Here is a 12,428-nt window from a genome sequence, read left to right as displayed (position 1 = left end):
AGAGGCCCGCGCCGAGGATGCATAAGGGGTCCGAGGATGAAAGCGCGATGTCCGCCCCCCGAGGAACATATCCGAGGATGACCCCGTCCTCGGACATCCGAGACCTCAGAAGTACGCGGGCACCACTCCACCAAAGGGAGGTCTTCTTGAATATCCGAGGAGGGGAAGAGCAAATGCCACGCGTCAGCGACGGGAGCACGGTGAAGGAGCCAATCTTAGGCGAGCTGTCACCTCCACATTTAATGCTCTCAACTAACGTCCTGGCCACATTAATGAGGACAAGACTCCTGAACAGTGCCGTCTTGGGTGCTGCAACCCACTAGAGGAATGGGGATGCGGCTGATGGGACGAGCTCTGAAGTGGTGACCTGACTAATCAACAAATTGAGGGTTAGGATCAATTTAGAGAGGTATATAACGTAAGGAGTCTCTCCTGAAAGGGGGGACGAAAAAGATCCGCATTAAGGAGGACTATAGCGACTTGTGTTCTCTAGACCTTTGTAATCAATTTTAAAAGAAATAAGAAAAAGGCCAATCCTCGAAGGACACGTCCGAGGAGCATCATTGTGCACCCTAATTCCTGTTTAAGTTGATAAACCTTCATGCAACCATGCAAGGCAGTTGTATCCCTTACTAGAGCCTAGTTCTTGAGCCCACTCTCTAGAAATTCATTGAAGGGCAAGCTGAGCTTGGGTCCACTCTCTCTGCCTGAAGAAGTGTCCCAAATCCGATCCCTACAGTTTGTTTCATAGTTTTCATTCTCAAATCTTTCTCTATTTATGTTGGATATATCATAGAAAATTAACTTATTTTTGTGATTATGTAAATATGAGCACAAACATATCTAATCATAAAGAACACAAATAGATATTATGAACAAGAACAATAAAACAAATAAAAATTGTGTAAAATAATTTACTCAAAGACCGAATGCATTAAGAATGAATGATATAATTTTGATCAAGGAGTTTGTTGTTTGGTCCAAAAAAAAAATTTAGTTAGCCCAAAATCCATAAAATGAACAAAAAATTGAACATATATAGCTTTAAAATAAAACCTCATTTCTTTCAATTTGCAATTCTGCTAAAGTCGTTAGTTAGAACCTGAAAATTCCCCATTTGAGACGCATGTCATATTGGGAACTATTGTTGTCGCACTCGCACTGCCGCTACCATGCAATCATGTAAATATGTTTTACCTTTTAAAACTTTTATTAATGATAAAGATATAAATCAAAATCAGATGTGTTGATGCTTTGTACCTTTTCATTTTAATTGTGTAAGGAGCAATGTTTGAAACATATATTGTAAACAAGTGTGTAGATTATAGACGCGTTATGGGAAAAAATTTTCTAAATAGTACTTTTTAAGGAAAATTTTAGGTGGATAACATGAGAGCGAAGTTATTTAGTTACGTAGACTCTTTCTGGAACTCGAGTTTGTCAAACTCGAGTTCCAACCCAAAATCGAGTTTATCAAACTTGAGTTTCAATTAGTTTAGGTTGCATGGCAAACTGACGTTGTATAACAAATTGAAATTTGAGTTTTGCTAAACTCAATTTTGGATTAAAACTTGAATTTGTCAAACTCGAGTTCCAAAAAGAATCTACATAACTAAATAACTTCAGTCACATGCTATTCTCCTAAAATTTTCTTTAAAAAATACTGTAGGGACCAGATTTGGGACACTTCTTCAGGCAGAGAGAGTGAACCCAAGCCCAGCTTGCCCTTCAATGAATTTGTAGAGAGTGGGCTCAAGAACTAGGCCCTAGTAAGGGATACAACTGCCTTGCATGGTTGCATGAAGGTCTATCAACTTAAACAGGAATTAGGGTGCACAATGATGCTCCTCGGACGTGTCCTCCGAGGATTGGCCTTCTTCTTCTTTCTTTTAAGATTGATTACAAAGGTCTAGAGAACACAAGTCGCTACAGTCCTCCTTAATGCAGATCTTTTTTGTCTCCCCTTTCAGGAGAGACTCCTTACGTTATATACCTCTCTAAACTGATCCTAACCCTCCATTTGTTGATCAATCAGGTCACCACTTCAGAGCCTATCCCATCAGCTGCATCCCCATTCCTCCGGTGGGTTGCAGCACCCAAGACAACACTGTTCAGGAGTCCTGTCATCATTAATGCGGCCAAGACGTTAGTTGAGAGCATTCAATGTGGAGGTGACAGCTCGCCTAAGACTTGCTCCTTCACCGTGCTCCCGTCAGCACTTGCCCTTCCCCTCCTCGGATATTCAAGAAGACCCCCCTTTGGTGGAGTGGTGCCTGCGTACTTCCGAGGTCTCAGATGTCCGAGGACGGGGTCATCCTCGGATATGTTCCTCGAGGGGCGGACATTGCGCTTTCATCCTCGGACCCATCATGCATCCTCGGCGCGGGCCTCTGGGCCTGGATTGAAGTGGGCCGAGGCTGCCTGATTTTCTAGCCCTACAATAGCCCCTCAAAACCTTTATGCACGCATCCTCGAGCGAGGAGAAGGGTTTTGACATCCTCGGGCCGACTCCGTGCTTACTCGAGCCTTACACCCCGTCAGCCCTGGGGTCTATCCATCTGCCCAAGGCGCGTTGCTGACGTTTCAGAGCGCGTAACGTGCCCCTCATTAAATTCAGGCGGCTCCGTGCTCCCCACGTCTAACGAGGCGTTACAAATCCAACAGTAGAGGTTTGTCTCGCATTTATGGGCGGAAAAACTCGCGTGGCTCTTCGATTTGGGGTATAAATACCCATTCAAACTGCTTCTTCCTGTTTCTTATTTGCAGTCAAGATTTCTCGTGCGTCCTTCCTGAGTTCAACCACACTCTCACTTACATCACCAGCACAAAAAGCCTGTCCGAGGAGCTCCTCCTCTTTCCAGTAAGTCGCTCTATCCCTCTCTGAGCTCTCTTCCTCTTTACCCCTTCTTCTCCTTCACTTATTCTTTCTTAGTTCCTTTAGGCGTCAATTGGGATGGATAGGTTTAAGAAATACGTCTACACTGAGAAGGAAATGGAGAAATTCATCGCCGACTATGAGATTCCTAGCAATATAGGTCTGAGATACTGTGAGGATGGGGATTGGCTCTTACAAAGACAGGAGGGCGAAGTGGTAATTCCCATTGTCGCCTTCGTCGAAGGGGGGATGAGGATCCCCATGGGGCCGGTGATGAGGGGCTACCTCACGCACTTCCGGTTGGCCCCCACCCAGTGTACAATAAACGTCTTTAGGATTTTGGGCTGTGTAGACGCCCTGAACGAGAAGATGGGGCTAAGGTTGACCCACCATGACGTGAACTGGTGCTACAACCTTCAGCTCCTTAAGGGCAAGTCCTATTACCTGAAGACAAGAGATGACAGGGTACGGCCCATCCAGTGCCTCCCTGAGTCTAGCAAAGGGCTGAACGAGGATTTCCTCATCGTGTCCGGGGAGTGGCACGATGGCCTTCACTGCCCAACAACGGAGGGAATACCAGGTAGGGCAGTGGGAGTAGGAGGGGTTTCAAGTTCTCGTCTTTTTCCTTCTTCTTTTTTTTTACTAATGTGGTGGTGTTTTCTCCCTGCAGACCCGCACGCCTTTGAGCGCCATTTCCACCTGGTCAACCGGGAGGATTTGCAGAAGATACTGAGGGCATCAATCTTTATAAACGAGGATGACCACCAAGTTAGAGCCGCCCACAAAATCTTGGGGTATACTCCTCTCCAGAAATTGTTTCCAGTTCCGAAGCACGTGATCCGAGCGAACGATCCTCGGCTTCAGAAAATTACTGTAACCGAGGACGGATTTCTATTCCCCGAGGAGCCCTCCAATCCAGAAGCTGTCACTCTAGCCGTCCCCTCTTCCTCCCACGTATTCGCCGAGGCTGCCGAGGAGGATCCAGAGCGGGAAGAGGAAGCCATTGAGGTTTTCAACCAGCTCGATCTGTCCGAGGACCCTCCCGGGGACTTGGGCGACCCTCGTTTGTCTGAAGCAGACCTCCTTGCTTCAGAAGCCCCTCCTCGGCCAACAATGGGTTACAAAAGGAAACCCCACACCAGCCTGCTGGACCTGATCGAACGCCAACCGGGGAAGTCCCAACAAAAGTTTCGCCCTCCTCCCAAGACTAGGTCGACTTCCGCCCAGCAGAAGCTTCCCCCTCCTCCTCCTCCTCCTTCCCAGACGAACCTGCCTTCTGGGTCCGTGCCTGCCGACCCCAAGAAAAAGAAGGATAAGGGCAAAAGGCTTATGGAGGATAAGCCAGTGTCCTCGTAGGAGGAGGCCAACACTCTGCGGCCATCCAAGCAGATTAAGATAGGCGGCAAGAGCCAGGACAGGCAGGTCGTCAACACCTCGTCCGAGGCTCAGGCCTGGCTCCCAGCCCCGATGCTCCATGGGGAGCCCTTGAGGGATAACGCCTCCCTCAGAGACTTCAATGAGGGCGAAGGTGCGCATGTGACCGACGCGCTGGAGAGGTGCCTGCTACTCCCGACAGACATGGCCGAGCTGAACTCTTTGAGGAGCAAGCAGGTCTTCCTCAGCCTTAAGCGATATATGGGGATGGTAAGAACTATAATTTCGACTCTCCACCCTTTCTTTTCCTTTTCTCCTCTTTCTTTTTTCTTTTTTGAGTTGGGCTTATAGTGCATTGGTTACTCTGGCAAGCTGTCCAGGCTATCTATAGGTTGGAGGGAGCGGCCAACGACCAAGGGAAGGCCCTCGACCAGGAGCGTGATAGGCGCCTTCAGGCTACCCGGACCCTGAAGAACTCCGAGGCTGACCTCGCCAAGGCTAGAGAGGACTTGAAGGCGATGACCAGGGCTCGCGACAGCGCAGAGTCTGGTCTTGAGGGTGCCTAGAACCAGGCCAAGGAGTAGACAAGGCACCTGGGCGAGGCAAAAGAGCAGCTGCAGATCGCAAGGGATCTGATCGCGGATCTACAGGCTAAGGTGACTACAGCCGAGGCGGCCCAGAGGGAGGCAGAGTGGGCCAAAGGCGAGGCTCAACGGGCTAAGGTTGAGGCGGATTTTGGCAAGGAGGAGGCCCTAGCTGCCAAGGAGGAGGCAGAGACTGCAGCCTATGCTGAAGGGGTGGCTGAGATAGAGGCTCTTTATAAAGCTCAAGTTCTGGGAGTATGTAGGCGCTACTGCTCCCAGGTCTGGGCTGAGGCCCTCAAACAAACTGGGGTGGAGGCCTCGTCCGACCTGTGGAAGGCGGAGAGCGTATACTACCCCCCTGCTATCTGCGAGGCCGCCCCTAATGGCGCTGAGGCTGGGGAGGTTGTTAAGGAGGTAGGGGCTGCTGAACTAAGGGAAGATCCGAGCGAGGAGGCGCCCCAAGAGGTAGCGGAGGTTCCTTCCGACGCTCAAATCCCCACCACCGAGGAAGCAACCATTCCCGCCGTACCTCTGCAGGCCGTCCCCTTAGGCTAGGGCTCAGAGGACCCAGAGGTTGCCCCTGCCCAGCCTGAGCAGAAGGAGCAGATCCCTTGGCATCTCGGCCCGACCTGCCTTTACTGTTTATTTGATCCTTTCCCATGCTTTTTTTTTTTTACTTCATTTTATTTTATTTTATTTTATTTTGTTGTTCTTCCTTCCCCTTTTTTTTATGTAATGTGGCTTTTGCCACGCAACTTCTATGGACACATTATTGTAATGGGAGTTTAATTTCCCTTCTTATCTATTTTGGGTTGTTTATTTGTTTGCATGCTATCTGCTTCCTCTCTTTTCTTTTTATTTGCATGAATTTAACTTGAACTGTATCCCGGCCAATTACGTCAGGAACAATGATAATGGGAAGGAATGTATGCGTGGTCAGTCCCCTTATGTCTCAAGGGCTAGGTAGGGTTTCGATTTGAAGTAGTTAGTTTCCCCATAGGCTTGAGTCCGAGGACCATACAATGCCTTGGTTCTGTCTAACACTTAGGATATTTTGAAGTAGTTAGTTTCCCAATAGGCTTGAGTCCGAGGACCATGCAATGCCTTGGTTCTGTCTAACACTTAGGATTCCTTGAAGTAGTTAGTTTCCCCATAGGATTGAGTCCAAGGACCATGCAATGCCTTGGTTCTGTCTAGCACTTAGGATTCCTTGAAGTAGTTAGTTTTCCCGTAGGATTGAGTCCGAGAACCATGCAATGCCTTGGTTCTGTCTAGCACTTAGGATTCCTTGAAGTAGTTAGTTTCCCCATAGGATTGAGTCCGAGGACCATACAATGCCTTGGTTCTGTCTAACACTTAGTCTTGTCATCAGAACGCGAGACACATAGTCATAATAGGGTAAGCATTTGAATCCAAAAAGGCTCCTTCATTAATAATAATACATTTTCAGGTTATTTACATTCCACGAACGGGGTACAGGTTTTTAGTCTAGATCTTCTAAGTAGTATGCACCTATCCCCGCTACTGACGTAATTCGGTAGGGCCCCTCTCAGTTGGGTCCCAGCTTTCCCCAAGAAGGGTTCTTAGCAGCCCCTACGATTTTTCTCAACACCAGGTCCCCCGGTGTTAGTTGTCTGAGCCTCACATTGGTATCATACCCCTGCTTGAGCTTTTGTTAGTAATAGGCCAGCTGGATCATCGCTCGTTCCCCTCGTTCTTCTACCAGGTCCAGGCTCCTCCCCAACAGTTCATCATTGCTACCTGAGGTGAAAGAGCTCGTCCTTAGCGTCGGGAAGCTTGTTTCCAGGGGGATCACCGCCTCGGCACCATAAGTTAAGGCGAAGGGTGTTTTCCCTGTTGACCGCCGGGGCGTGGTCCGGTATGTCCAGAGAACGTGGGGCAGCTCCTCTACCCATCTCCCTTTGGCGTCGTCCAGTCTCTTCTTAAGCCCGCTGACAATGACCTTGTTGACAGCCTCGGCTTGCCCGTTTCCCTGAGGGTAGGCGGGCGTTGAGTATCTATTTGTGATACCAAGCTCATGACAGTACCTCCTGAAGGCCTTGCTATCGAATTGGAGTCCATTATTCGAGACAAGGGTGTGGGGGACCCCGAATCGTGTCACAATGTTCCTCCAAAGGAATTTCTTTGCGTCTATGTCCTTGATGTTGGCCAGTGGCTCGACCTCAACCCACTTTGTAAAGTAGTCCGTGGCCACCAACAGATACTTCTTATTCCCTGGCGCTCTGGGGAATGGTCCTACAATGTCCAAGCCCCATTGGGCGAACGGCCACGGACTGGACAAGGGATTAAGGACTCCTCCTGGCTGATGGATATTCGGGGCGAACCTTTGGCACTGGTCACACTTCTTGACATAATCTTGGGCCTCTTGCTGCATCCCCGGCCACCAGTATCCCTGTGTGACGGCTCAGTGAGACAAGGATCTCCCTCCTGTGTGGCTCCCGCAGATTCCCTCATGCAGCTCTTCGAGCAGTAATTCTACTGCTTCGGGGTGGATGCATAGCAGGTATGGCCCCGAGTAGGAGCGCCTATATAGTTTGTGATCCTCGGACAACCAGAACTGAGGAGCTTTTCTTCGTACTTTCTCAGCCTCTGACTTGTCTTGGGGCAGGATATCATCTTTGAGGAATCTCACAATGGGGTCCATCCAGCTGGGACCCACTCCGACCCTAAGGATGGGGATCGCTTCCTTCGTCACCTCGCTCACCCTCTCCAGGTGCTCCCCAAGTATGGTCCAAGGTAGACCATCTGCCGAGGAAGTTGCGAGCGTGGCTAATGAATCGGCATGGCTGTTCCTACCCCTGGGGATATGAGGTAAACTGAAAGGGTCGAAATTCGATTGCAAGCGCTTGACTTGGCTTAGGTATTCTTGCATTCTTGGATCTCGGGCCTCCATTTCTCCCATTACCTGTCCTACTACCAGTCTTGAGTCTGAGAACATCTCCACTGACTTTCCTCCCATCTTCTGTACCATGGCCATACCTTGCAATAATGCCTCGTACTCGGCCTCGTTGTTTATGGCCGGGAATCCGAGCCTCAGGGATTTCTCTATGACATGATCTTCAGGGGACACTAAGACTAGTCCTACTCCCGACCCTCTTTGGTTTGCTGCGTCATCAACATATACTTTCCAGCACGGTGGCCTCGGGACAGAGACCGCTCCCACTAGCCTCTCATCGGCGATCCTTCCCTCGGTTCCCACTTCTATAGTCAGCTCGGCGAACTCCGCCGTCAAGTTTGCTAGAACCTGGCCCTTTATGGCAGTCCGAGGCATGTATTTAACGTCGAAGGCCCCCAGGATGGTATTCCACTTTGCGATTCTTCTCGTGTAGTCGGCAGCCCGAAGTACGGACTTCAAGGGTAGTTGGGTTAAGACGACCACCATGTGGGCCTGGAAGTAATGAGGCAGCTTTCGCATGGCATGGACCACGGCAAGTATGGCTTTCTCCAAGGGTAAGTACTTGACCTCGGCTTCGTACAATGACTTGCTAACGTAGTAGACCGGTTTTTGGACGCCACCGTCATCTCGTATCAGCACCAGGCTCACAGCGTGGTGTACCACAGCAATGTATGAGTATAGGACCTCGTCGGCCTCTAGTTTAGACATGATGGGTGGCCAGGCCAGGTAATCTTTGAGCTGTTGGAAGGCCGTGGCGCATTCCTCGGACCACTCAAATCCCTTCCACTTGTTGAGCAGGAGGTAAAACGGTCTGCATCGGTCAGCCGACCTGGAAATGAATCGATTCAGGGCCGCGATCATCCCAGCAAGCCTCTGGATCTCTTTGGGGTTTTGCAGAGGCCTTAGGTTTTGGATAGCTCTGATTTGGTCAGGGTCGACCTCGATCCCCCGATGGGTGATGATGTAGCCCAGGAACTTGCCCGATCCCACGCCAAACGAGCACTTGGATGCATTTAGTCGTAGCCTGTGCTTTCTGAGGATGTCGAATATACAGCCGAGGTCCCACAGGTGCTCGGACACCAATCTGCTCTTCACCACCATATCGTCAACATAGATCTCAATGTTCTTGCCCAACAACGACTCGAACATTCTTGTCATCATCCTCTGATAAGTAGATCCAGCGTTCTTCAAGCCCAATGGCATCACCTTGTAGTGGTCGTTTTTGATGGGCGTCACGAAAACCGCCTTCTCCTGATCCTCCAAGGCTAATGGGATCTGGTGATAGCCTTGAAAGGCGTCTAGGAAGCTTATTCGAGGATGGCCCGCAATTGCATCCACCAGCTGGTCTATCCGTGGCATTGGGAAGGGGTCCTTTGGGCATGCCTTATTCAGGTCCGTGAAGTCTACGCAAACCCTCCATTTCCCATTTTTCTTCTTGACCACCACAGTGTTGGCTAACCACTCGGGGTAGAATACCTCTTTAATGGCGCCCGCGCGCTTGAGTTTATTGACCTCTTCCTTAACTGCCTCCGCGTGCTCCTTTGACGGGCGTCGGGGTGGTTGGTTCCTGGGGATCACCGAGGGGTTGACATTAAGGTGGTGACAGATGAAGGATGGGTCAATCCCTGAGGCATCGCAGGGGTCCCATGCAAACACGTCCAGGTTACTCTTGAGAAACTTAAGCAACTCCTCCTTCTCTCGGGGAGGCAGTTGGGTTCCGACCTGAAAGAACCTCTCCTGGTCGTCGTCGATGACCACTTTCTCTAGGTTTTCGAGCCTTGCTTCCTTGGCGGCCGTGTCAGCTAATGTCACCGAGGTGGTTAGCTACTATAAGCTCTCGGCCATGGTGGCCGAAGGCTCCGTATCTTGCGGACGTGAGGTGGCCGTGACCATACACCGCCTTGCCGTTGACTGGCACCCTCGGATCTCGAGAATTCGGTCTCCAGACGGGAATTTCACTTTCTGGTGCAAGGAAGAGGCGACACCTCCTAAGGTGTGGAGCCAAGGCCTTCCCACAATGGCTGTGTAGGGGGAGTACGTGTTCACTACTATAAAGTCCACCTCCACTACTTCCGGGCCAGTCTGGATGGGCAACCTGATTATGCCCTCCGGGATGACTAGCTTCCCATCGAAGCTCATCAAGGGGGAGCTATAGGGAGACAAGTCCTCGGGTTTTAGCCCCAACCCCTTATAGAGGTCGGGGTACATGACCTCCGCCGCGATGCCACCGTCCACCATCACCCTTTTGACGTCATAGCCCCCAATCCTGAGGGCGATCACCAAAGCGTCGTCGTGGGGTTGGGTGGTTCCGTCCTTGTCCTCCTCGGAAAAAGTCAGGGTCGGGTGACAGCCTCTTCTGGCCCTTTTTGGCTCTAACTGGGACTTCCCGTTGGCCACCTGGGCCACGGACAGCACCCGCGAGGGGCGCATACCTGTTCTTCCTAGCGCAGCCAAGATCACATTAATCGTTCCAGCGGGCTGCCCCATGGCTGTGTCCCTCCGTGGCTCCTGGTAGGTCTAGCCATGCTGGCTGCTGGAATGGTGCAGGAGATGCTTCAGCCTCCCCTCCCGGACTAACTAATCCAGATAGTTCCAGAGATTCCTGCAGTCCTCCGTAGCATGCCCGTGGTCCTAGTGATATTAGCAGTAGCAGTCCTGGTTACGCTTCTCAGGGTTCCCCGACATCTTATTCGGCCACCTGAAATACGGTTCATTCTTGATCTTTTCCAGCACCCTGTGCACCGGTTCTCGGAACACAGCGCAGACAGCCTGGGCGTTTGTCGCCCCAGATTGCCCTATGAAATCTCTTCTTGGACGGGCGTTGTTATATCAGTCCGACCTGGAATCCCTCTTCTCCTGAGGGATAGCTTTCTCCTTCCCCTTGCCTTGTAGCAAGTCTTCCTCTACCCGTTTGTATTTGTCGATCCGATCCATTAGCTGCCGCACGCTGGTGGCGGGCTTACCAGTTAGGGACTTCCTCAGGCCGTGCCCCATTAGGAGCCCGTTCTTGAACGTGTTGATGGCGACATCATCGTACTTGCCATCCAACTCCTTGTAAATCTCCCAATACTTGTCCGAGTAAGCCTTAAGGGTCTCGTCATCGCACATGGTCAGGGACAGCAACGCGCTCATGAGCCGAGGAGGTTTGCTGTTCGTGACAAAACGGGAACCAAAGGCCTGGGTCAGCTGTCTGTACGAGTCTACTGAGTTCGTCCTCAAGTCGTTGAACCACCTCATTGCCACAGGCCCCAAGCTGGACGGGAAGACTTTGCACATCAGCGCCTCGTTTTTAGAGTGAACGGCCATCCTTTGATTGAACTAGCTTACATGCTCCACGGGGTCCGTTTTGCCATTGTAAATGGTGAAGGTTGGCTGCTGGAACCTCCGAGGGAGCACCGCCTCGTCTATGCGACGCGTAAAGGGCGACCTGGAGAGCCGGTCCAGCGCCTTGCTCATGGCGTCACTTCCTAAGCCCCTAGGGGTGGGGCTGCCACACCTACGCCTCTGATAGCGCTCATCCCCGTGGGAGAAAATTTCACTCGGGGGTGTCATTGACCTTTGCCTGTAGTTGTCATCATTTTCGTCGTCAGAGGGTAAATCAAGGCTGGGCTCGGATCGCTTTCGCTGTGCATGATGCAACTTTCTCTTCAGATCATCTATGTCTCGCTGCATGGCCGCCTTATCGTCTCCCCTTTCAGGAGAGACTCCTTACGTTATATACCTCTCTAAACTGATCCTAACCCTCCATTTGTTGATCAGTCAGGTCACCACTTCAGAGCCTGTCTCATCAGCCGCATCCCCATTCCTTCAGTGGGTTGCAGCACCCTAGAAAGCACTGTTCAGGAGTCCTGTCCTCATTAATGAGGCCAGGACGTTAGTTGAGAGCATTCAATGTGGAGGTGACAGCTCGCCTAAGACTTGCTCCTTCACCGTGCTCCCGTCGCCGACGCATGGCACTTGCCCTTCCCCTCCTCGGATATTCAAGAAGACCCCCCTTTGGTGGAGTGGTGCCCGCGTACTTCCAAGGTCTCGGATGTCCGAGGACGGGGTCATCCTCAGATATGTTCCTCGGGGGACGGACATCGCGCTTTCATCCTCGGACCCCTCATGCATCCTCGGCGCAGGCCTCTGGGCCTGGATTGAAGTGGGCCGAGGCTGCCCGATTTTCTGGCCCCACAAATACTATTCAGGAAATTTTGCTCATTTTAATTGTTTTCCTCTAGCTATTTTGTTCTTTCGAGTATAACTTTGCCGCAAATACAAATGAAAACTTGATGAAATTTAACTTAAGAGAACAAAGCATACATAATGTGAAATTGTCAAATCCTCTTTTGGTTTATCAATTTATTGCCTATCCTTTTTACTTGATATTTTTTTTCCTTTACTCTTGAATAATTTTTATACTTACTCTTTCTCTATTTCCCATATTTGATATGTGTGCAAACAAGTTAAAACTTTTTGAAGTTTGAAATTTGTCATTTGTTCATGTTTTGGTAATTTGGTACTTCTTAATTATTGCCTTCTGTAGTCAATGTGTCGAATTTATTTTTTAACAATGATTGTTTAACATATAACATCATTATTGGTTCAGTCCAACCAAAAAAAAAATCATTATTGGTGATTTCTTACTATTCTCGATCTAGTTTGAGTTGCCTTTTTTTCAATGTTTTGCCCGTTA

General features: G+C 50.1%; 2 protein-coding genes across 2 annotated transcripts; both read right to left on the bottom strand.

The window, feature by feature from the left end:
• Window positions 1-7,258: 7,258 nt before the first annotated feature.
• LOC111989149 (uncharacterized) lies at window positions 7,259-10,237 on the bottom strand. The gene is made up of 2 exons (XM_024048499.2): window positions 9,646-10,237; window positions 7,259-9,552 (listed from the first exon to the last, which is right to left on the bottom strand). The coding sequence occupies exons 1-2, from the start codon at window positions 10,235-10,237 to the stop codon at window positions 7,259-7,261; spliced, it is 2,886 nt and encodes a 961-aa protein (XP_023904267.2).
• Window positions 10,238-10,579: 342 nt separating this feature from the next.
• Window positions 10,580-11,056, bottom strand: LOC112016022 (uncharacterized). Its single transcript, XM_024048500.2, has one exon. It carries the CDS (start codon window positions 11,054-11,056, stop codon window positions 10,580-10,582), a length of 477 nt encoding a protein of 158 aa, XP_023904268.2.
• Window positions 11,057-12,428: the final 1,372 nt, after the last annotated feature.

Source organism: Quercus suber, unplaced genomic scaffold, assembly GCF_002906115.3.
Source record: "Quercus suber isolate HL8 unplaced genomic scaffold, Cork oak 2.0 scaffold_620, whole genome shotgun sequence".
NCBI classification, from domain to species: domain Eukaryota; kingdom Viridiplantae; phylum Streptophyta; class Magnoliopsida; order Fagales; family Fagaceae; genus Quercus; species Quercus suber.
Note: the sequence above shows the minus strand (reverse complement) of the source record. Positions and strands in the feature narration are given on the sequence as shown.

Bases quoted from the DNA above. Each gene is read 5' to 3' on its own strand.
- LOC111989149 (XM_024048499.2), bottom strand. From the start codon at position 10,237: ATGGGGCAGCCCGCTGGAACGATTAATGTGATCTTGGCTGCGCTAGGA. The intron at 9,553-9,645 runs GTATGGTCACGG...CGGTGACATTAG, and splicing joins CCAGTCAACGGCAAGGCGGT to CTGACACGGCCGCCAAGGAA.
- LOC112016022 (XM_024048500.2), bottom strand. From the start codon at position 11,056: ATGGCCGTTCACTCTAAAAACGAGGCGCTGATGTGCAAAGTCTTCCCG.